Here is a 23,979-nt window from a genome sequence, read left to right on the forward strand (position 1 = left end):
AAAAAAAAAAAAAAAAATCAAAAAGAAAGAAAGAAAAAGAGATAAACTTTTTTTCGGACGTCGTGCGACCTTATCTTGTCCGAAATCATTAAAAAAAAAAAACCAAACAAAATCAAAAACCAAAAAAATTGCAAAATTGGCATTGAAAATAAATACACGATCGATTTGATGTGCGTAAAAGAAAAAAACGAGTCACAACAACGGAAAAAACAAAAAAAATGCGGAATGAAATTTAAAAGTACTGAAAACCAATAATATTACTAAAAAATAATTTAAAAAAAAAAGAAAATAAAACACGCTCGGCGAGAAGTGTAAAAAATGTCAGAAATGAAAGAAGGCTTGTTAGTCGTCGTACTGCGTCGTGGCGCTGGGCGTCGCGGTGATGCAGTGCGGTGGTTGCAGCTACCTCTAAGCCTGATCGCGACGCGTGAACTCTTGTCACGTGTAACGTGACACATACAGACCTACTACTACTACTACTCTACTACTACTACTACTACTATTCCTATTTCGGAGCTTTCTCGACTAAGAAAGCTTCGCACGACTAAGGAGAGAAACTACCGCACCTAAATGGGTACCTATATGCCTACACACCTACCTTTTTACAAAATTGTATTTTTCTCTTTTTTTTTTTTTTCCCCCCCTAGTACATTATCTAAGTATCTCTCGTTATTATACACATAAATATACACACAAATATACGCACACGTGGTACGTGGTTGTATAAGTTACGATAACTGATCGGATAATATTAAAAACTGACTAAATTTTCAATGATAACGCTCGAACGACCGATTGTCCATCTCGTCTAAATAGATTTGCTCGTTTTTTCCGTGCTGATCATAGTCGAAACTGTAACTTTTATTCGAGATCGATCGTGATCCAAATTTTAATAATTTTACGGGATATGTATGTTATATTATACGTACATATATCAAGGAAAAGTGCATGGTTATACGTAAAGGTACTTATTATTTAAGAATAAAATTTATTATTCGTGATAGGTTGTTAAAAATAGAAAAAAGAATTTTAGTTGTTTATTAACTTGAATTTGCTATACTGGACTTTTTTATAATTCATTTAAAAAAATTTTGTAACAAATTTGTTTCAACAAACTGAATAAAATTTTTTAAATTTCAAGTTTCAAATTTCGAATAAAAAATGCATGGAAAATTTATTATATTATTAAAAATAGAATATTAAATGTCAAATCTTGAACATTTCATTGGTCTGACAATTAAATATTCAAAACTTGATAGTTATTATTTTATTTTCCTATTTTTAACTTGAAAAATATTAAATGCGTAAATCATTTGGCACGAATTTTTGAATATTTCCCGAAATTCAAAATATTAAATATTATTAATAATAATAATATAAAAATTATTATTTATAAAAGACATCACATGTTTTATTTCATTTCATTATTACGAAATTAAGTTATTAATAAATAAAGTAAAATAAAGAACAAAGGATTTATTAATATTAAAATATTTCTAATATTAATAATTTCATTGCATATTAGTCATTTTTATATTTTAAGACTAAATTATAGCTAGTCTAATATTAGTAAAAACTATACTTAATATTTTGTTAAACAATAATTTTTCCAATTTTATTTTTTTCCAAATTTATTATTCCAAGAATCGAAACAATCAATCAATCAATTCTATTTTCATCAATCCGCCATTATTCAATAATAAATCGAGTGATGAAATCATCGATGCTTCTTAAAATTCTAGAATATAATTTTGCAAAAGATTATTATCATATAAAATTCTAATTTTATCCTATAAAATAAATCTTGCCAAATTTTATCTCACAAGACACGTTGCGTCATGCACTTTTTCTTTTTCCGTTAAAATAAATAGAACAAATCTCGTGTCATTCGTACGATACGAAATGAGAATCGAATTAGGATTAAAAAAAAGAATTAATAACAAAAAAAAAAAAGAAAAAAAAGAGAATAAAAAAATATGCGTCGAAATTTTAGAGAGATTTTTGATCGATTATTTTTATTTTTTCGTTATTTCTATCGATTTCCTCGATATATGTTCCCTTGATATGAACATACGGAAAGTTGGGCGACAGGGAGAATATTGAAGAGACCGTTTGCTTATAAAAATGCGCGTAAAAATTAATTGAATTAAATTACGTTATTTAATTACGGAGTATTTTACAACATCAAATGCATCATCGACTAATTGAGTTTGCCGATGAAATTTATTTTATTTAGAAAGTTTAATCGATTAGAATTGATGAAATGCATCAATTGTATAATCTCGTAAAGGAGCCAGGGAGTAACGTCGTTTACTTATGAAAATTAATTAATAGAATTCAATTCTTTTAAGATTGTTATATAATTGATTATGATTTGAAAAAAATAAATATTTTTTTAAAAATATAAAATATAATAGTAACATCAATATCAATTTTAACAAAAATTTTTGCCAGTGCAATTCTATTAAATATTATCATCAAACTAATAAACAATTAAAAAATAAATAAACATTATACGCATAGAATAAAAAATAAATATTTTAGAAATGTGTTTTTGCTTTTGACATTATTCGCTGGCGCCTTCAATATGCAACAAATTCACGCTTGCAGCATAATTTTAAACGCACAGCGTGAAGAAAAATGACAACTGATCAAATTTATTTGAGATCATACAGTGCAAAACCTGTTTCATCTACGAAATCTTGCAGTAAGCAGTACCCTCATTGCTAACTTCATGTTCTCTATTATTAAATTAATGCGTGTTACGAGTCTACAGCTTTTGCCTAATTAAAACGCGTAGATTTCGCCCACAAAATCATATCTGTATCGTGCTATCATCAACCTCGTTAATGCTATGTTTTATTTATAAGCACGCGTTCAATGGTGTAGTCAGATTCTCGATTTTGTTCCTATTTTCTTTCTTTTTTTTTAATTAAACGTATTTAATACTTTTTTTTATTCTAAATAAATTAGATTATTTAGTATTCTTAGATTAATGTTTTAATTATATGAATAGTGAAGTAACAAACTTGAGAAATAAAGATACATAAAGATAAATGTAATTGTTGATAGCCTCGAACATAATAAAAATATTGCATAGAGAATTATTTTTCAATATGAATATTGACGAATGAGTTCTTTTCATGCAAATAATATACATAGCATTGATGAGTTATAAACATCACTTTGAGTTAAAGTCTGATTTATTTTTGACACGAAACAAATTTGTTATTCAATCTAACATATAAAATTCAATATTTTCATTATAAAATTTTAAAATGTCAAAATTCAATTTAATTTCTAAAATATAATAATTACAAATTAAAATATAAATCATTAAATTTAATAAAAAAAAATGAATATTAATATAAAAAATCAGATTCTAAATAAATCATTCCAATCACATTTGACTACGCCATTTGCGCAAGCTTTATCGCGTCTAGTTACACTATAAACCGATTACGAACACTTCAATCCTCTCTGTTCCCCCACTGATCCTTATAAATACGTGGTGTGCATATTGCGCGACTACGAAAATAAAAATCTCTCACATATTACTCTGCACTCTTCCCGCATAAATATACCTCTTTTTTTTCTTTTTTTTTTCTTTCGTAACCGTATACAGAAACATTCGCATAATCGATATGTCAAGAAAAATACGTTCTGCATACTTACGTCGTCATGAATCCTCACGACACATCTATATTCGCGATCTCAAAACTATGATAATTAATATCCCTTCTAATATAAAAATGAAAACCTTTAACGAGACTGGATACTAACAATGTTGGTTTTGCAGATACAAGTGCGAGAAAAATGACATACCTATTACCGTCACGAACGGTTCGACGTTACCACTTGTGGAACGACCAAACGATGAGGAAGCGGCCCTTTACAATCCGTTTGAGCATAGAAAGTTAGCACATCCCACGTCGGATTTAGACACACTGATACATCTACTGAAAGGAAGCTTGGGAACTGGGATCTTAGCTATGCCAATGGCCTTCCGGAATGCTGGTCTTCTATTTGGCTTATTCGCTACGTTCTTCATTGGAGCAGTTTGCACTTATTGCGTGCATATTTTGGTTAAATGCGCACATAACCTATGCAGGCGGACTCAAACACCAAGCCTAGGGTTCGCTGATGTCGCAGAAGCGGCATTTCTTGTCGGTCCTGAACCTGTACAGAAATACGCTAGATTAGCAAAGTAAGATTTTATTGTCTTTTTTTAATTGGTTGAATTTTCATTTTTTTTATATTTTGAATCATTCTGTATATTTGTATATTTAATTATATAAATTATTGATGAATTTGGCATTACAAAAATCCATAAATTATTTATTAGAAAATTAGATAACTAGAAATTATTTTAATAAGTTATTTTAAGAAGTGAAAATTTTTACAGCAAAGAAATAAATAAATTGTTAAATAAATGAAAGATAATCATAAATAATAGAAATTAATTAATAGTAATTTCAATTTTTGAATATTTTCAGAGCGACAATCAATTCGTTCTTAGTGATCGACCTAATAGGCTGCTGCTGCGTGTATATTGTTTTCATCTCGACCAATGTAAAAGGGGTAGTTGATTATTATACGGAAACCGATCGAGATATCCGATTTTATATGGCGGCATTGTTACCTTTCTTAATCATATTCTCTCTCGTGAGAAATTTGAAATATCTGGCGCCATTTTCCATGCTTGCAAATGTTCTGATCGCCACTGGAATGGGGATCACGTTCTACTATATTTTCAGCGATTTACCAAGTATAAAGGATGTACCAAACTTCTCGAGCTGGTCTCAATTACCTCTCTTCTTTGGCACGGCTATTTTCGCTCTCGAAGGCATTGGTGTAGTAAGTATAGTTGAAATAACATAAATATGTATTATGATTGCAATTATAAATTTGGCTAAATATTGCAAAAATATTGGATTTTATTTAACAAATATTCATATATTTTGAAAATTCTAGTATATTTTATTCCATATTGTAATTATTTTTTTTTTAAGTTTATTAAACAATATTTGAAATTGTCTTTAATAATTTATACATATTCGTATTCCTCTAATATACAATTCATTAATTTTAAAAAAGTCGAGTGAATCGTTGATATTCCGTGCACAGCATAACAGATCGCAAACGTAGCAGTTGAATCGCGTTTAGTATTTCGATCATGCTATAAGCGGTTACAAACGAGTTACCGGTTAGATGCCGGATCGAAAATTCCAATGAACGATCGCGGTGAAATTTATCCTTCGGTATTGCGCACTTTTTAAAGAGCCTTGAAACTTCGCAATTTCTTTTTTTTTTTTTTATTTCAATCATATAACGTTTCTCTTTATAAAACGTTTCTATTTATAATAAAAACAAAAATTGAAATATTAAAATCATCAAATCCAAATAAATATTATAAAATACTTATCTTTATATAATAAACATAAACATATATTATTATACAATATATTATTAAATAAAATATTAAAAAATATCTGTCTTTAAATAAGCTATTGGTTTTAAGACGTAAAAGTACCATGTAATAGACGCAAGCTATTATATAATGGCGTATAACAAGAAACAAGAACTGCAAATCCTTTTGTTGAATTTATCATCACACGTAATACGATTACTGCGATTTGTTACAAGAAAGACGCATAACAGTAAATCTTACGTTTAACTTTTGTTACGTGTATTCCTTTCAAAGCATACCAATTATTTCATTCAATATGATAACAAAATCAACAAGCACCATTGTCATAATCGTAAAATTCCATTGGATCATATGACAGGTTCGTCATATGATCGACAACGATGCTAAGGACATTCTTTGGATTTCTTAATCAAAATATTTTTCAATTTCTTTACATCATATATATATATATATATATGTACATTCACAAAATTTATATCGTCTCATAAAAAATTTTAGATTCAGCCAAATACTCGTTATTTCATACATTTATTATCAATTTATATATTTTAAATTTAAAATTTTATTAGTAAAAAATTTATCAAAATTAAAAATTGTTAAGAACTTTGAATATTGACACAAAAAAGAAACAAAAATTTTTCATCAATTATCAATCAAGATAAAATTTAATGAAAATTCAAAGTTCTATATAATAGACTTTCTAATAATTAATTTCATTTTTCACAGGTAATGCCTCTCGAGAACAACATGAAGACACCAACGCACTTCATCGGTTGTCCAGGAGTTCTCAACACTGGCATGTTCTTCGTAGTATTATTATACAGCACCGTAGGTTTCTTCGGCTACTGGCGATACGGTGAGGACACTAAAGCCTCCATCACCCTGAACCCAGAGCAGAGCGATATCCTTGCCCAATCCGCCAAATTGATGATCGCGGTGGCCATCTTTCTCACTTATGGACTTCAATTTTATGTACCCATGGAAATCATCTGGAAAAATGTTAAACAATATTTTGGCTCGAAGAAACTCTTAGCTGAATACATAATCCGTATCATCATGGTGATTTTCACCGTTACTATTGCAATTGCTATCCCAAATCTAGGGCCCTTCATTTCCTTAGTAGGCGCTGTGTGCCTGTCCACTCTGGGGCTGATGTTCCCATCGGTAATCGAATTGGTCACCGTTTGGGATCAGGAAAATGGATTGGGGGCGTGTTACTGGAAGCTCTGGAAGAACCTGGCTATCATCTCGTTCGGCGTACTAGGTTTTCTGACCGGTACCTACGTGAGCATCCAGGAGATTCTCGAGAATAAATGAAGCGCCGGGTTCGAAGGAGCTGCGGTGCGACGGAATAATCGCTCAGCGCGTACCATAGATGCCGGCGTGTCGTTGGACACCTTCCGCGCTCTCGTCGAGCGGATTCGTCGTACCAGAGGGGCGACGATCACGACCACCTGGAGGATGATGCCGCCGTCGCTACTGGGTCATCCAGTGTAACGTCACGCGGCCTGGCGAGCTCCGAACTTCTAGCAGCTTCGTCTCGCTCCTTCTTACAATTTCTCTTCGCATCGATAGCACGACGACTGTAACGACGATGAAGACGTCAAGTAGTAGACGGGATCTACGATTAATACTTTTGTTTTATTTTCTATTTTTTTTTTTTTTTTTTTTTTTTATTATATTATCTTGTTATTCTTATCGTTTCTATTAATTGTAAATAGATAAGAAGTCATTATGTTCAGGGGAGTTCGTGTATTTTTAATACGAGATATTATTATACAATACAATATTGAATTATCATGAATTATGATGAATATTTTTTTATATTTGTATATTCATCATTATATATAATATATAAATCAGTCTAATTTGAGACTCGTATTTTGAAAATATAATTAATTATGAAATGTATGAAAGTTTATTAAAAAACATGAATCAAAAGATTAAAACTTCTATCATGAAGAATATTAAAACGGTAAAATGAAGTGAAATAAGAAATTAATTTTAATTGTTTAGCTATTATATTTAATAAAAAATGATTCAAAAGACAGATATACACGAACTCTTTTTGTAGAAAGTAACATAGATTCGTCATCATTGCTTCATTTTTCTCTGCAACTTATGTAATCAATAAGAAATGTATGTCACATAGAATATGGCTTAATATGTATTATAGAAAGCATAATCGATTTTTACCGAATTACGTCAGAATCGTCGCTACTGACGTCGCGCCGTACAACACCGTACGCCAAATGTACGGTAAGAATCATTAATGTGGCATGTTAATCTTTGAATAGATAATTTCTTCGATTATGAAGATTTAATTTTATCAGAAATGATAACATATTTGTCGTTTTTTTATTACAATGATTCATTTTTAATTAATTAAATTTGATGAAAATTCTATTCGCTATTCTCAAATTCGAAAAATAATTTTTAAGAAATGACAAATTTTCAAGTCTCAAAAAATTCTATGCAATTTAAATTTTTAAATTTTTCAAAATCCAATTTCTTAAATCATCGAAATTTAAAATTTTTAAATTTTTGCATGCACAAATTTCAAATTTTATATTGTTAAATTCTCAAATATTTTTTAAAAATTTAAAACTTAGAAATAAGATTTCAAATGTCATTTTAATAAGAAAATATTTAGAATTTCGTGCGACATTAATGACTTTTACCGCGCATCGCCATACGTTCGAGCGATTAACCGAGCAAAAGTCAATAGCACAACGTGGCTCGGAGTACCCGGATCCACAGGATGGTGGATTTCACGATACGCGTGATCCGTGCTAATAACTGAGACGAGTGTTATCATCAAGGACGTGGATGGAAGCGCCCTTTCTTTCTTCCCCATTTCTCTGTCTTTTATTATTTATTTAAGTTGCGTAGGCCGTACGCACGACGAAGTTTTTCCATCGACTTCACACAACTGCAGGACGGTTTTTTTTTCATTTTTTTCTTCTTGTTTTTAGTAGCGTATGTACGCATTAAGTTAATAGATATATAAATTATACTTAAGCGTCGTTTTACCTACGAACAAGGACCGTTCGCGTTTTATTTTTTTTTTTATTATTTTTTTTTTATATATATATATATATATGTATATATATATATATATATATACATACATACATATATATATATATATATATATATATACACATATGGCTTTAACGTGCGTTCGTTCAATTTTACTGCGACGAGAGTGATTTGTAAGATAAGAAGTTTCCAAAGTTACTCATCGATCGATCTATTTTTATCATCGAAAATAAATATTTATTATATTATATATATTATATCTAATATCTAATAATGATTAATTTAATTAATGATAAATTTTTTTGTAATAATTAATTCTTTTCAAAAATTTTAATAATTTGAGTTGAAGTCTATAAAAAACTTCAAGGACTGGAATCGAAATTTTTTTATTTTGAAATTTAGGACAATTTTGTCAATTAAAATTAAAATTTGATAACATTTTATTGATAAAAAAAGAATAACGCTTTAGAAGATCGATTGATTTAACTGGTGGAAACTGTCCATCTGTTCCTAGTGCACATTGCACGAAAAGAGACGAAAGAAGACGTGCAAAAAGTGATTGATTGAGGATAAGAGACAGAATGGCACGTAGGTGTGATAAATATCGCGATGTGCACGCTTGCTAGTCTGTAAGAAGTTTAGTGAAAGACATCGATGATGACACGCTATGCGTCATCATAATCGAGATTAAAATATAAATTGGACTTTTAACTTGACTTAAAGAAGCTCAAGTCTAAATTAATTGAAAGGCGCACTTTCATCGATGAGAATAATTAAGAATTTATATAGAATGGATAATCAATTTTTCGAAGATTGTCAAATTCTTATAAATTCTTTAAAAAAAATTATAAGAAAGAAAATCACTCATTTCATTATGGATTAGATTTTGACAAATATTTTGCAGGACAATAAAAATTTTTTATTGATAATAATAAAAAATTAATAATTTTTTCAAAAAATAATATTAAGATTTAAAAAATTTGTAATGACCCATTTCTTGCGTATTCCATTTTAAATTAACAATTAATTTATTGATCAAATTTAAAATTGTTTGATCGTAAGAATATTAACGAAATTGGAATAATTCGGCTTTTATTTGAACTTTATATTCTCGAGAATTACTTATATTTACAAAGTAATATGCTTCACAATACGTGTTACATTACAGCGATAGGTTACGAGTGCACGATCGTTTTTCGTTTCGATCATTTTCGATCGTTCAAAAAATTCTTGTTGTGTATATTTCGAAGATACGCGATATTGTTTCTTTAGTGCCTCTTTTTTTTCACAGAAATTGTATATAAATATAAGACTGGATCTTATAAAGACAGAACAGAATGTATGACTAAATATGTTGCAAATTGAATATCTATGGAAATATTTAAAAAATTTATAAATCGTTGAATTTTATTGAAAATAACTTAAAATTTGAAAATAACTTAATTATTCAAAAAATATATATAGATAGTGCACTTTTTTTTAATTTATTAAAAGTTTTATTTAAAAGCATTTTTGTTTATTTTTAAAATGATGATTAAGATATTAATTAATTAATTGTTTTATATATTTTATATTTACGAATTATCTTAAACAATTATTTAAACAAATAATCGAAATTTTCTTATGATAAAATAAGATCATATCTTAATATTAAATAAAATCCAAAAAATAATAGATTTTTATTTTTTAAAATATCAAAGTCATTAAATCATAACATCTTTAATGATACATTCTACATGTTAAACGATTAGAATCTAAGTCTCGATATGTTCTTTTTTTATCTTAGAACAATTTAAATGATTTTTCAACCGTGTATGTTGTATGAAAACAGAAAATATCATAAAAAGATCATCTTAAGAAGACATTAAATGCACGGTAGTTATTGCCATTTTCTTAAAATCTTAGTATCACGTAAATATGTTTTATTAAGAACAGGGTAGAAACAAATTACAATTTTTTTTTTCTTCCGAGCCATAGAAGACTGCTAAATTTCGCCAAGCTTCATCCATGTTTTATCATCTTTTATACTCGTCCAATCTTTTTACATGTATTATTTCTTTATATATATATATATATATATGTATATATATGTATATATATATGTATATATACAACATTTTGTATAAGAAAATATACATACAGATAGTTCAAAATAATAATAGAATGATTTTTCTTTTCAATAAAATTTTATTGTTAAAAGATTCTTTAGATGGAATCATAATGTATTTAAAACGAAAAAGTAAACAATGAATATGCCATTTCGCTGCCTTTTTATTCTGGACTTCCACGCAATGAATTGTGCGCTATGTGGGAATGATTGCCGCTCAAAGAATATCGTTTCGTTCGAATCACGTGCATGCGTATTTCATGCACTTCATCAATTTTTGTCAGTCATTGTACCAAACAATGTTATGGATATTTAATACATAACGATTTGCAAAAAAAATAACATTTTTTATTTAATATTGTTTGCCCTTTCTTTTTTAAAATCGATTTGCAATCAAAAAATATTTTAAATGTATTTCATCTGTGATAATATGGTACAGATAAAGTAAAGATTAAGACACATTGTAATTTTAAAAGAGAAGTGGTGAAAGATTCAATTTATATCTTTATTGTAATTACGTGTTAAAAGATAAGTAGGCCAAACATAGGGTAAAAACTGAGAAATCAGTATTATCTCTTGAGTGTTAAAAATCCTTTCTTAAAAATATTCAAGAAATGGTACTGAAGTTCAATTCTTATCCTATCTCTATGCTATTTTTACTATTTACTCTCCTTATTTACATTCTTTAAAATTTTAAGATTGAAATATATTCAATTAATAAAATTGACAAGAAGTAAAAATAAGGAATGTTTACGATTCCTAAATTATTATTATTAAATAAAACATGATGTTAATAATAAAATTCTTAATATATTATATATATTATATTATTATATATAATAATATATAATATATTAGTATATAATAGTATTATAAATAATAATAAAAACTTAACATAATAAGATAATAACAAAGAACATAATAATAATTACTTTTATATATTTACTTACAAAATAAATCAGATGTTTAGTATCGTTTAAAAATTATATATTTATATACATATATAAAAGAAATGTATATAATTATAAAGTCAAAATGAATTTAAAGTATTATTGTATCACGTCATATAGTAAAATGTATGTATTTAAACATTTATAAACATAAATCTCTACAAATGATTCTTATTGTTGAATAATTTAGAAAATGGAAACTACGTATCATTCGAATAGCACATAGAAATTCAGCTTAATGTTCATGTCTAAGACGTGATTTTAGTAAAATAGCTGAAATGACAGTAAAAATTTATATTATCAAGTGACAGGACATTACATACGATTTGAATTTTTTCAAATAAACATATTAATTCTTTATTTTAAATATACAATAATTATCCCGATTTATATATACAATCTTAAGAGAACATAACCATGTTAAACGATGTACCAAAAAGATTACGAAGCTCTGAAACAACTGAGGTACGTCTATACAACATTATATGTTTATATATAGATAGACAACAAATTGACAATTAAAATTTATAAAAATTAAATATTGAAGTTAATTTTTATTCATAATATTGTCATTTTATATATCAATAATGAAATATTTGTTATAAATAATAATGCAATGTCCATTTTCTATTACATATTTCCTTTTCACACAATCCTCACATTTTTAAATTGTTTTATTCCTATTTATTTTCAATTTGTTTTTTAATAGAACTTATAAAATATTTATTTATGCATTTCTTGTCAAATTGTTTTAAATAAATATTAGTATTCTAATAGAAATACGTATATAATATCCATCTCTAATCATTTGTAGCCCTCTGTCGAAATTTTTAATAACGTATCTGTTCTAAGCAGAAAGCGGGAAATATGATTTAATAAAATATGAAATTTAAATATATTACAAAATGTTTTTAGGTTGATGTTCGCGAAGATGAAGAACAAAAAAAGAAATTTCAAGATATTATTGATTTACTTTTAGCAGCAGGCTATTTTCGAGCTAGGATAAAAGGATTATCAAACTTTGATAAAGTATGTATAACATAAATTTTAAATTTAAATTAAAAAAATTTATTAAAAACAGCAAACATTATTGTTATATTTAGGTAATTGGTGGAATGACTTGGTGTATAGAATCATGTAATTTCGATGTAGATATCGATTTATTGTTTCGAGAAAATCTTACTATAGGCCAAAAAATGTAAGTAAATTTGTAAAATATCTTGATTTTTTAATTTCTTACATATTTTATATTTAGTTCATTGACCGAAAAAATCGTGGCTATGCTACCCAAAATGAACTGTCCATATCGCATAGAACCACATCAAATTCAAGGTTTAGATTGTATTCATATTTTCCCCGTCATTCAGGTAAATAATTTTATTTCTTGAATTTTTAATTTTTTTATAAATATTTTAATAACTAATAATTATTTTCAGTGGTTGGTAAAGCGTTCCATGGAAACTCGAGAGCAAACGGCAGATTTTGTACGGTCGTTTGCTTTAAGTCAATTTAATAAAAAACATTCTTTTTCTGAAGATTCATATACAACACAAGTAGTTAAAGAAAATTTAATAAAAAATATTCAGTTGATTACGGTAAAACGCATTTTTAAATTATGATGATAATATAGATAAATTTAAATAAATATTTAGTCTAAATAAAAAATTAATAATTAATCTATTATTATATAGTTTATTAATCTAAATAAAATTAAAAATAATTTTTTTTTAGAAATCATATGAACCTCGGCGTCTCTTTAAACAGAAAGATGACGCTAAAAGAGAAGAATCTACTAAATTCCTTAGTACTGTTTTGGAATATGAAGCACCTTTGTATTCTATAAAAATTGCTACTTCGCCAATCGAAACTATTTCAAGTGATCTTAAAGAAGATGAGAATAAAGAAAAATTAAAAGAAAAAGTAAATAAATTATGTGAATAAATAAAATTTATGATTTTTTCAATGTTTTTCTTTATAGGAAAATACAGAACAATTAGCTGGAAATTTAGCTGCTATTGAAGAAAATTCAGTAAGCAATTATATTATTATAATCGATATTAATTAAATAATATTAATTATTTCTTTATATAATATTTTATTCATCTAGACTCGTTTAAGCGTAACGGCAGTAGGCAATATTGTTGGCATTCAAGCTCAAGAGATTGCTAAAGTAGCTGAGAAGTATACGACGATGTCGACATCTGAAATTGAGGTAAATTTTTTTAATTTTAAATTTAAGATAAACTTAACTTAATTTATAATTAAATTTTACTAATGATATTGCTAATTATAGGAAACTGATGGTACAAATTCTTCAGCAGCTTTGATTACATTAGAAAATCAAAAGATCATGCTTCAGAATCGTGTTCGTAAATTAACGAAAGAAAGAGACATCTTATCCGCTAAACATTTAGAATTGATTGAAAAATTAAATGAATCTCATGCAAAACGTCAAGATATTGAACGTTCATTAAAGAAGGCACAAGAATTGGATATCAATGAAAATGATAGGTAATTATCTTTTTATATTTTGTATTTTTATAATTATCATTATCGTATAATTTTTAATTAATAAAAAAAATATTTTTTTAGTATCTATAAACGTTTGGAAGAACTTCTTTTAGTACATGATGGTTTAAAAGAACAGGAATTTAATTTCCGAGAACAATGTAAATCTGATTTAAATCTATTGAAAAATAAATTGCAAGAAATCGAAAATGGTACATCTGAAGAAGAGGAAGATCGTTTAAAGGAGTATGAAGAGCAAAAGGAAGCAGTTATGAAAGTCAGATTACAATTAGCTAAAAAGAATAGAGCTATTGCCTCCTTAACTAGACAATTGGATGATGTTCCTGGCCGTTCAGAACTTACGCAATATCAAAGACGATTTATGGAACTATATAATCAAGGTTTGCCAATCTATTTTTATACATCGGTATTCGGTTTTTTATTAGATGATTGCAATATCGTTTCATTGTTATTTATTAACTTACAGTTTCGGCAAAGCATAAAGAAACAAAACAATATTATACATTGTATAATACTCTCGATGATACGAAACTTTATTTAAGCAAAGAATTATCATTATTAAATTCGATCCAAGATAATTATAATGAGTAAGTAATAAAACTTTATATTTATCCATAATTATGCATAATTTGCATAATTATAGATTTATTTTTAAATGTATTTTTTTTCTTCCACATTTTTCAGAGCAATGGCATCAGCAAGTGGCAAAGAGGAATTTCTTAAACAATTCGAAGCAATCGTCGCAGGTGTTAAACGCAATAAGACAAAGGTAAAAAAATAATATCTTCTAAATATAAATACATCTTATAAAAAAAAAGTAATTAACTAATGTTGGAAAATATAAAATTAGAATTAGTCTATAAAATTAATTTTAAGGTAAAGTATAGTTATATTTTGATAAGAATATAAATATAAATACATCTTATAAAAAAAAAGTAATTAACTAATGTTGGAAAATATAAAATTAAAAAAAAAATAGAATTAGTCTATAAAATTAATTTTAAGGTAAAGTATAGTTATATTTTGATAAGAATATAGATCGCGTTTCATAGGTAGAAAAACGATGTACTGATGAAAAAAACAGGAGAGATGCACTCAGCCGACAACTGGTTACTCTAATAGAACAACAACGCAAATACGTTGCTGCGGTCAGGCAACTCACTATTGAATGTCGTAAAAATGAGGCCTTGCTTGCACAATTGCGTGGTCCGTAAATATAGATTTAATTTCTATTTATTATAGAATATATAAAATCCTCGTATTTTTGTCTCTTAATTGTTTATTTCATCAATATGAATTAATATCGTAAAAAAATTATGTTAAAGGAATGGATATGTGATCTGAACAATACAATAATCCTTAAAGTTGAGAGCAAGACTGCGAGGAAGAAATAAGATAAATAGCAGCTTTTATTTATATTCATACTGTGTATACATCATTAATATATATTAAATTTTTCTTATTTTAGATACATATTCGAGAGAATAATTTATTGTGAAATTAAAAAAAAAAAATTTAAGATCGAACCATTCCTTTATTCCTTACAATATTATTTTTATATGAGAATATATGAACTTGAAATAATTATTTTTATTTACCTTCTATCATTCTTACATATTATTGTATACAATGATATACGAATAAATTCGCGTCAGAAATTAATTAATGCGAATATAAGGTTAAGATTATATTTAAAAAAATATTTGTAGCATTGTAGATATCGCAATCGAAACAGTTGTACAATTTTAAAATAGTGAATTGCTAAAGGCACATGATGTAACTTACGTGTTCATCGTAAAATATAGATGAATGCAATATACATTATATGCACACCTTTGAGACAATTTTAGGTCGATTATAGATTGCTTTCTGTTTTTCCTTTCATGTTCAGCAAATCAAGTATTTTCTTCATTGCATCATCAGAGCCCTCTTCATTCGTTGCTTTATATTGGCTATCGCCATTGTTCCTTTCATAGTGCTTATGTGTTCATGTTTTCTTCGTCTGGTCAAGGATCTATCGTAGCCATTATCGGTGTACGGTGATCAGTGATATCTTTGTTAACGTTTTTTTAGAATGTAGCGGGTATTCATCGCGACATTTTGGAATAGATACGTAATATGACAATTGCATCGGATAGGAGAACTATTCGTTTGAACTTGTTCCTTTCAAATTAAAGGAACATGTGCTATTTATTCGGTGGCTATTAATGTGATTTACATATATGAAAGAAATATTGCGCGTAAAATGGCAAAAGACGAAGGAGACGACCTCTTACCAGACAAGGATGCTGCTAAGGGATTTTATGCAAAATACGAACCCAAAGAAATCCTTGGAAGGTTCGTCATATGATATTTTATATAAAAAAGATATATAATATAATATTTTTATTTATTTAATAAATACGCATATATGATAAATATGTTTATATTATTAAATTGATACATTGCATGACAATAAATAAATGAAGAAATTAGTAACTTCTGAATAATAACAAATTAACCTATACAATTATATAATTTGATGAAATTAAATACGTTCCATTCAACTACGATAACTACGATAGTTTATATAGTTTATATTGATAAAATATATTTCGAAAAAATTTCGAAATAATAATTTGGTACAATAGGACAGAGCATAATATTTTGAAATATTATATGAAAATAAAATGTTTATTTCTATCAAATTTAGTTTTCATTATTTTGTTTTAAAAAATTATTATTATAAAATCATAATTATAACATATATATCATAATTATATTGTTTTAAAAAATTAATATATTATATATATAATATATATAATATATATATATATTATATTAATATATATAATAATTATAACAAAGAATTACATATATTTTATCATTTTTTAAATATTCTTTACTTAAAATCTTTAATATTAATAAAAAAATTTAATTTTAAAATTTAATTTAAAAAATTAGTTTTTTTTATTTATTATAAATAAATATTATAAATTAAATAATATATTAATATTTACAGAGGAATATCTTCCACTGTAAGAAGATGTATAGAAAAAGAAACAGGTATAGAATATGCAGCTAAAATCATAGATATTAGTAATGAAAATGAAGATGGACATACTATGAAGGATGCCACATTACAGGAAGTACAAATTCTTCGTAGAGTAGCGGGTCATCCTTATATTAGTAAGTTTATTAATATATTAATAAAAAACATTAATTATAAATTAAAATAAAATGAAATTATTTTTTTGCATTATATTTTCTTTGTAAAAAATTTATTTTTCACAATACACAAATTTTTTTTAAAATTATTTGTATTTATTTTTTAGTTGAATTACATGATGTCTTTGAATCTAGTACATTCATATTTTTAATTTTTGAAATTTGTAAAAATGGTGAACTATTTGACTACCTCACATCTGTTGTTACTCTCTCTGAGAAAAAGACACGTTATATTATGAGACAAGTCTTTGAAGGTGTTCAGCATGTACATAATCAGGGGATAGTTCATAGAGATTTAAAACCAGAAAATATATTACTTGATGATAATTTAAATGTAAAAATAACTGATTTTGGATTTGCTAGATTATTAAAAACTGGAGATAAATTATATGGTATGTAATAATTATATAAAATTCCAATTTTTTATTAATTAATTATTTAATTATTTTTATTAATTAATTATTTAATTATTTTTTATTAATTATTTAATTAAAATAATTTTTATTAATTAATTATTTAATTATTAAGAAGAAATTTACTATTAATTTTACTATAATTTTTTAGATCTTTGCGGTACTCCTGGATATTTAGCACCAGAAGTACTTAAATGTAATATGTTTGAAAATGCAGAAGGTTATGGTCATGAAGTTGATATGTAAGTATTTAAAATATATGTATGATGAAAATAAAAAAATTAAAATTTTTATTTTTTAAACAAATATAATGAAAACAAAAAAATTAAAATTTTTATTTTTTAAATAAATAAAATTAAATAATAAAAAATTATTTTATTAAAGATAGAAATTAATATTGGTATTTTTTAGATGGGCCTGTGGAGTAATTATGTTTACTTTATTAGTTGGTTGTCCTCCTTTCTGGCATAGAAAACAGATGATTATGCTTAGAAATATTATGGAAGGAAAATATTCATTTACATCTCCTGAATGGGCAGACATAACAGGTATTTATTATTGCTTATTAAAATATAATTTCTTTAAAAAAAAAAAATAATTTATGTTTCATATGGCATGTGGAGTAAATTTATGCTTAATTAACATAATGCATGTATATGTATGCATCATTTTCAGGGAATTTTATTTCAATTTTATTGTAATTGATAAATACACTTATATACTATTATATATTATTAATCACACAATAAGAATTTAAAAACATATGGAAATGATATTGCTCAGTTTTAGTAGTAAAAATGCATATATATTTACATGAAATTCTTTGAATTATATATTCATTTTTCTTTTGTTTTATTAACAATCAAAATCAATTATTATTATTATACACAAATAAATAGTCTTTTTAAAAAGTCAAAGCTAGTACAGTGTTATACAATAGTTAAAATTTTGCAAAATTTTCAAATCTGTGCAAGACACAGACAAAATTTTAGGTGGAAGTTTTTGTCATTGAATTGTAATGATGCACAAGCATGAATTAAAATCCATGGTAATATCAGAAAAGTATTATCACCTTGAATAATCACCTATAAAAGTTATATCATCTTGATGTGAGCTGCTTCATATTTGGAAAATATATTAAAGGTAAGAGTTGTTACTAACAAATCTTTGAACATGATGCACATTTTTTTCATAAATGAATAGGGTGCAATTACATGTATGTTTTTTTTGTATATTGCCAGATATCTTATTTTATAATATATTTTTTAATGTTCATAAATTTATATAATAGTCAAATTACTATTATATTTTCAGAGGCCCCCAAAGATTTGATAAGAAAATTATTAGTTGTTGATCCCAAGAAGAGAATTAGTATCAAAGAAGCATTGGAACATTCATTTTTTCATACAGTGGTATGTATCTTAGTATAGCATATTTACAATGCAAACATAATGTTATTGTCATATAAAAATTTAATATAATATGTAATATTTTTTAAAGATATCTATTATTTTATGCATTTAAAATAAATATATTATATTCATATTTTTATGTTTTTATTTGTTTGCTTTATATGTTCAACTATCTATATTCAAAATATTCAAAAACTTAATGCTTTTATAAAATATTAAACATTATTAAATCTGTTTGATATTAATTTAATAAATTTTATATATATAATTAATTTAAAAATAATTTCCTTTAAAATAAAATTAAAGATATCATAATATCATGATAAAAAATTATTGGAATTACAGCTATGGGATCAAGACATCGCTCCTTTAAAACGTTCGCTATCATCTAATTCGCGGCGTCTAAGTAGGATATCTCAGTTAGCTTTGGTAATTTATTTTTGTTTTTATTTTGTTTGTCTTTAAATGTGAGTTTTTTTGATCTTAATTTTCATGTAATATATGCATATAACAATTAACATTTTAATTTCTATTAATATTTCAAATTAATCAATATAATATCTCTATTTATTTTTTTTGTATTTTTATTTTTATTTATAAAATATATTATTTCATTAAAAATTTTCTTTTTATTTAAGGAGCAATACATTTGTTCATATCAGTTATAAATATGCATAACTTGATCATTATATTTCAGATAAAGCATAATATAAATATAAAAATGTCAATTAATAGTATTAAATTAAAATTAATTAATTCAATTAATAATGAAATATGCAAATAAAATATTAATAAAAAAGCATTATTTCAATATTTATATATGTTGAAAAATTATTGAAAAATTCAATATTTAAAGCTTTATATGTACATATATTAGCTTTCTCATTGTTTATATCTTTGTAAAAATTTTATAAAAATCATTACATTTTCGAACATGTAAAAAAAAATGATATTAATTTATATAACAATTTTTTTAACCATATATTATGTTGTTTTTGTATATTTTATGATTATGTGTAATATTTTGTTTCCACTAAATGTAATTGTACATACATCATTTAACATTTATTCATTGCTATGTTTAATAATAATCAAATATGTTTAATAATTCTTGTTACATCGAATAATATAAAAATATTTAATTATGTTTAAATTCCTAAAATTTTTAGATTTTTTATTTTTCTTTATATTCTGTACAGGAATTAAAGGCAAAGTCGTTTAATGCAAGAAAAAGATTCCAGTTAGCTATAATTTGTGTACGTGCAGTTGTTCGCATTAAACGACTTCACAATACACCTGAACCTCTTTCAACTCAAGTAGCATGCACTGATCCTTATAGAATCAAAATTTTACGAAAGGTATTATATTTCTGCTTAAAAATACTATCTTTTTAATATATATTTTGTTTTTTATTTAATTGTATTTTTCGATTTGTTATATAGATTGATTATATAATAATAAAATCATTTTTGTTGTAGGTTATTGATGGTTGTGCATTCAGAGTTTATGGTCATTGGGTAAAAAAAGGAGAAGGACAAAATCGAGCTGCTCTTTTTGAAAATACACCAAAGACAGAACTTAAACATCTTTATGTTAGTAATTTGAGCAGATAACTAATGCTTTAATACAGCAATCTAGTTAAAATTGTTATTTCTTATTTAGATAACATTTACAGTATCTAAGAAAAAAAAATATAAATAAATAACTTACACATAAAGGTAAAACATGTATAAAGCTTTTTCTTGACTTTGATTGCAATATAAGTAATTGTTTAAACAATTTTTATAGTAACAATAAAGTATTTGTAGTCTTTTATTTTTGCAGTATCATAAAGTAAGCAATATAATGTATTAATTATTTTAAGTGTTCTAAAAACATTATTGGATTGTTTAATTTTTGATTGCTCTTTGATGATTTTTTTGTTGAAAATAGATTTAAATTAATCAATTATTTCTTTTTAGTATCTTTCATTTATTATTATTTATTATTCTTAAAATAATATTAATTATGCTCAATAAGTATAAATTATATGTAATATAATTAAAAAAATGATGAATGAAGAATAATGAAGAATAATTCTTTTAGTGATATTGAAAATTATTAATATTACACTATTAGTGTGTATATTTTGTGTATTTTATGTCTAAAAAAAGTATTATGTTAAAAATTGTAAAACTGTATTTTGAATTTTCTGTTTTAAATCTGTAATATTTTCTTTACAGTATTCTTATTTTTTCACAAAAAATAATATATGAATATAAAATAATTTATATTCAAATATAAAATAGATTAAAATAAACTATTATACGTGCTAAAAAAAAAAAAAAAAAGACTTACAAATTGTATGTTGAATATAAATAACGGTGCTGATACGTATAAACATAATACAACATATTCTGTTCCATGACTCTATTTTTTATGTTTGTACGTTTTTATTAAATGTATTTAATAATCAACAATATTAAATTTGTACTAACATTTCAACTGTAATATATTCTTGATATTTAAATATTTAATACATTTTAATAAAAATTGAACATAATTTTAAATAATTATAGTACAAAATAATATTTCTGAATCTATATTATGAAAGAAAAAAAATTGTCCAAATTAATCAAGAATATATATACAGTAAAAAATTTAGAAAAATCATTAAAAAATATATAATATATATTATTATAAATTTCTTCACATTTGTAAGTGAAGTGTATCTCATAATAATATTATTTACAAAGATCTGTATGTAAATTATATAGTGTATAATATTTTGTGCAAATTCTAGTCATATATATATATATTATATATATATTAGAATTATTATATACATATATATATATATATATATTTTGTACTGTTGAATTTGTTTTTAAATTATAAATTATAAAAAAAAAAAAGTTAATTTTTCATATGTGTGGGGAAAAAAGTGAAATTATATTTTATTAATTAGGATTAGATTGCAGTAAATTAAATTTTGTCATTTCAACAATTACAAATAAATTAAAAATACATGTCAAAAATTTTTGAAATTATATCATATACTACTATATATATATATATATACTATATTATAATTATATCATATATTATTACTATATAGTATATATATATTATGCAAAATGTATATAAAAAGTAAAATATTTTTAATAATATCTAATATTTTATATTTTATTCTCCTCTCTATTAAAAAATAATCCTCATTATTTAATAAATCTAAATTTTATATTTTTGTATTTAAGTACAGAAGTATATTTTTATAGTTTTTACAAATACTATATATATATATATATTTCTTTTTAAAATAAGAATGAATTATAATTTTAACTATTGATTATATAATGTTTAATATTTTTGTTTATTCACATTTTTTTACTAAAATTACTAAAATTTAGTAAATATATATATATATATATACAAGTTAAATACGAAGCTTTTTTTCATTAAATAACATTAAACATATAATATATTTTAAAATATCGAAAATTGAATATTTTTAAGAAAAAAATTTTGCGATTGTAGTGTAACATAGTAAATAATAAAAACAATTTATATACATAATTTTAAACTGTGATTAATCATTGAATGTATTAGATTTAAATCATTTAAATATATGCAAATTTTTATTAGTTTATATAATATTTAGAAAAATAATAAGACGATTTTTTATTATAAAAATCTTAAAAAAAATATTAAAATTTATATTTTATACAAACTTAAGAAAATTAACAGAATTAGTTTTCGAAAAAGTGACAGGATATAATTTTGGCGCGCGCGCAAAAGTAAACAATGAACTGTATGCTTCTATATAATAGAAGTGGCAACAGTGTAGAGGTCCGATCCATGTGACAGAGAAGGAACGTGACAAAAGGTGGCAGAGGGTGACGCCGCCGAGATCGGAGTGAGTGTTTGCCCGGGCGAGCCGGGTGTCGGGTGTGCTGTGTACGATTGTCGCGATATTCGTCCGTTCTGGCGTCCACCGGAAGGTAAGCCTGCACGTAAAAGATATCGGCTGACTCCAAGATCTCAATTTAATACCTTCTTCACAATGGTATTGAAGAAAACTTGAGAAAATTGCGAAAAAAGTGCACCAACTAACGAGCAATATACAGCAGCTCGACACTTCTCTTACACGCCCAGCGGAGTGCTGCGTCACATGGGCTGCGTTCATTGGTCGATACAGCCAGGTGACGTCATGAACCGCGCTTTGATTGGTCTATACCTCGGACCCCAGACACGTGAATCGTGGCCAAGCAAGCATGGCTGTTGATGCGCAGTGGTTAGCACTTGTAAAATGTTTCTGCCACGCGCTAGATCGATCAGGTTATAACCGTCGTATATTATAAAACGTTGTGAGATCGTCCGCTGTTAAAAAATTTACGAGTGCCTCGTGATTTTCCGCATGTGTCGCATGTTTGACAGCAATAATATCGCAAAAATTCTTGCAAGAAATTGATTTCTACCGTGAAAGTGGGTTCCAGCGTGTTTCCATTGTGACCGGAATACAGTCGTGGCATACCTGTAAGTTTCTGATTACTTTCCATGCGTTTCTGGCGTTACCACGCCCGTTTAAAAGTCTCTACGGAACATTATCTCGTCAGAACTATCGCCTATTTAATTAACATGTGTATAGGTAGTTGCGTGGCGTGTTTTCCGTGCCATAATAGACCTAGCCAATCGCACGGTACTTCAACTCATGACGTCACATTATCGCAAACTCCTATTGGCCAACGATGCGTGCGTCGCCCGTCTAACGTGTGTGTCGCTTTGTCAGTTTAAGGAGCTCGTTTGGTATACTGCACGCTTCTTGACTTTTCATACTCTTCCAGACAGCCTCTCTTTTATCAACTTGATACAGTGCATCGCTCTTTTTTTCTATTTTTGTATGATTATA

At 25.7% G+C, this 23,979-nt stretch overlaps 4 protein-coding genes across 11 annotated transcripts in view; all 4 read left to right on the forward strand.

The window, feature by feature from the left end:
* Nucleotides 1–7,585, forward strand: part of LOC122711362 (proton-coupled amino acid transporter-like protein pathetic) — a 33,038-nt gene extending 25,453 nt beyond the window's left edge. For both annotated transcript variants that reach the window (XM_043930097.1, XM_043930089.1), the window contains exons 3-5: nt 3,800–4,207; nt 4,497–4,857; nt 6,158–7,585. In XM_043930097.1, coding sequence (XP_043786032.1) covers nt 3,800–4,207; nt 4,497–4,857; nt 6,158–6,748 — 1,360 coding nt within the window. In that variant the 3' untranslated portion in view covers nt 6,749–7,585. The remainder of the gene's footprint in view (nt 1–3,799; nt 4,208–4,496; nt 4,858–6,157) is intronic.
* A 4,175-nt stretch (nt 7,586–11,760) lies between these two features.
* Nucleotides 11,761–15,579, forward strand: LOC122715404 (coiled-coil domain-containing protein 93). Of its 2 annotated transcripts, none has more exons than XM_043937565.1 (14): nt 11,761–11,995; nt 12,446–12,559; nt 12,634–12,728; nt 12,786–12,897; nt 12,967–13,125; nt 13,262–13,450; nt 13,509–13,559; nt 13,638–13,742; nt 13,824–14,041; nt 14,123–14,439; nt 14,526–14,646; nt 14,744–14,828; nt 15,112–15,265; nt 15,528–15,579. In XM_043937565.1, exons 1-14 carry the CDS (start codon nt 11,948–11,950, stop codon nt 15,545–15,547), a joined length of 1,788 nt encoding a protein of 595 aa, XP_043793500.1. In that variant the 5' UTR covers nt 11,761–11,947; the 3' UTR covers nt 15,548–15,579. The 2 variants fall into 2 exon arrangements, with proteins under 2 accessions (XP_043793500.1, XP_043793511.1); XM_043937576.1 differs by lacking the exon at nt 15,528–15,579 and adding an exon at nt 15,385–15,518 and having other exon boundaries at nt 11,762–11,995.
* Nucleotides 15,580–16,035: 456 nt separating this feature from the next.
* LOC122715414 (phosphorylase b kinase gamma catalytic chain, skeletal muscle/heart isoform) lies at nt 16,036–20,939 on the forward strand. Of its 3 annotated transcripts, XM_043937589.1 has the most exons (9): nt 16,043–16,396; nt 17,061–17,227; nt 17,374–17,658; nt 17,831–17,921; nt 18,091–18,227; nt 18,994–19,091; nt 19,437–19,520; nt 20,291–20,449; nt 20,570–20,935. In XM_043937589.1, the coding sequence occupies exons 1-9, from the start codon at nt 16,305–16,307 to the stop codon at nt 20,702–20,704; spliced, it is 1,248 nt and encodes a 415-aa protein (XP_043793524.1). In that variant the 5' UTR covers nt 16,043–16,304; the 3' UTR covers nt 20,705–20,935. The 3 variants fall into 3 exon arrangements, with proteins under 3 accessions (XP_043793542.1, XP_043793533.1, XP_043793524.1); XM_043937607.1 differs by lacking the exon at nt 20,291–20,449 and having other exon boundaries at nt 16,036–16,396; nt 20,570–20,939; XM_043937598.1 differs by lacking the exon at nt 19,437–19,520 and having other exon boundaries at nt 16,039–16,396; nt 20,570–20,937.
* Nucleotides 20,940–22,973: 2,034 nt separating this feature from the next.
* The window catches only part of LOC122715216 (max-binding protein MNT-like), a 32,549-nt gene continuing 31,543 nt past the window's right edge, over nt 22,974–23,979 (forward strand). Inside the window, exons 1-2 of one of the 4 annotated variants that reach the window (XM_043937236.1) lie at nt 23,041–23,071; nt 23,146–23,606. The gene's annotated coding sequence lies outside the window, so the exon portion shown is untranslated. Of the gene's footprint in view, nt 23,607–23,979 lie in introns of all 4 variants that reach the window. The other 3 variants (XM_043937227.1, XM_043937218.1, XM_043937247.1) reach the window with 3 other exon arrangements.

Source organism: Apis laboriosa, unplaced genomic scaffold (genome assembly GCF_014066325.1).
Source record: "Apis laboriosa isolate Shangri-la unplaced genomic scaffold, ASM1406632v1 scaffold112_cov148, whole genome shotgun sequence".
Classification (NCBI taxonomy): domain Eukaryota; kingdom Metazoa; phylum Arthropoda; class Insecta; order Hymenoptera; family Apidae; genus Apis; species Apis laboriosa.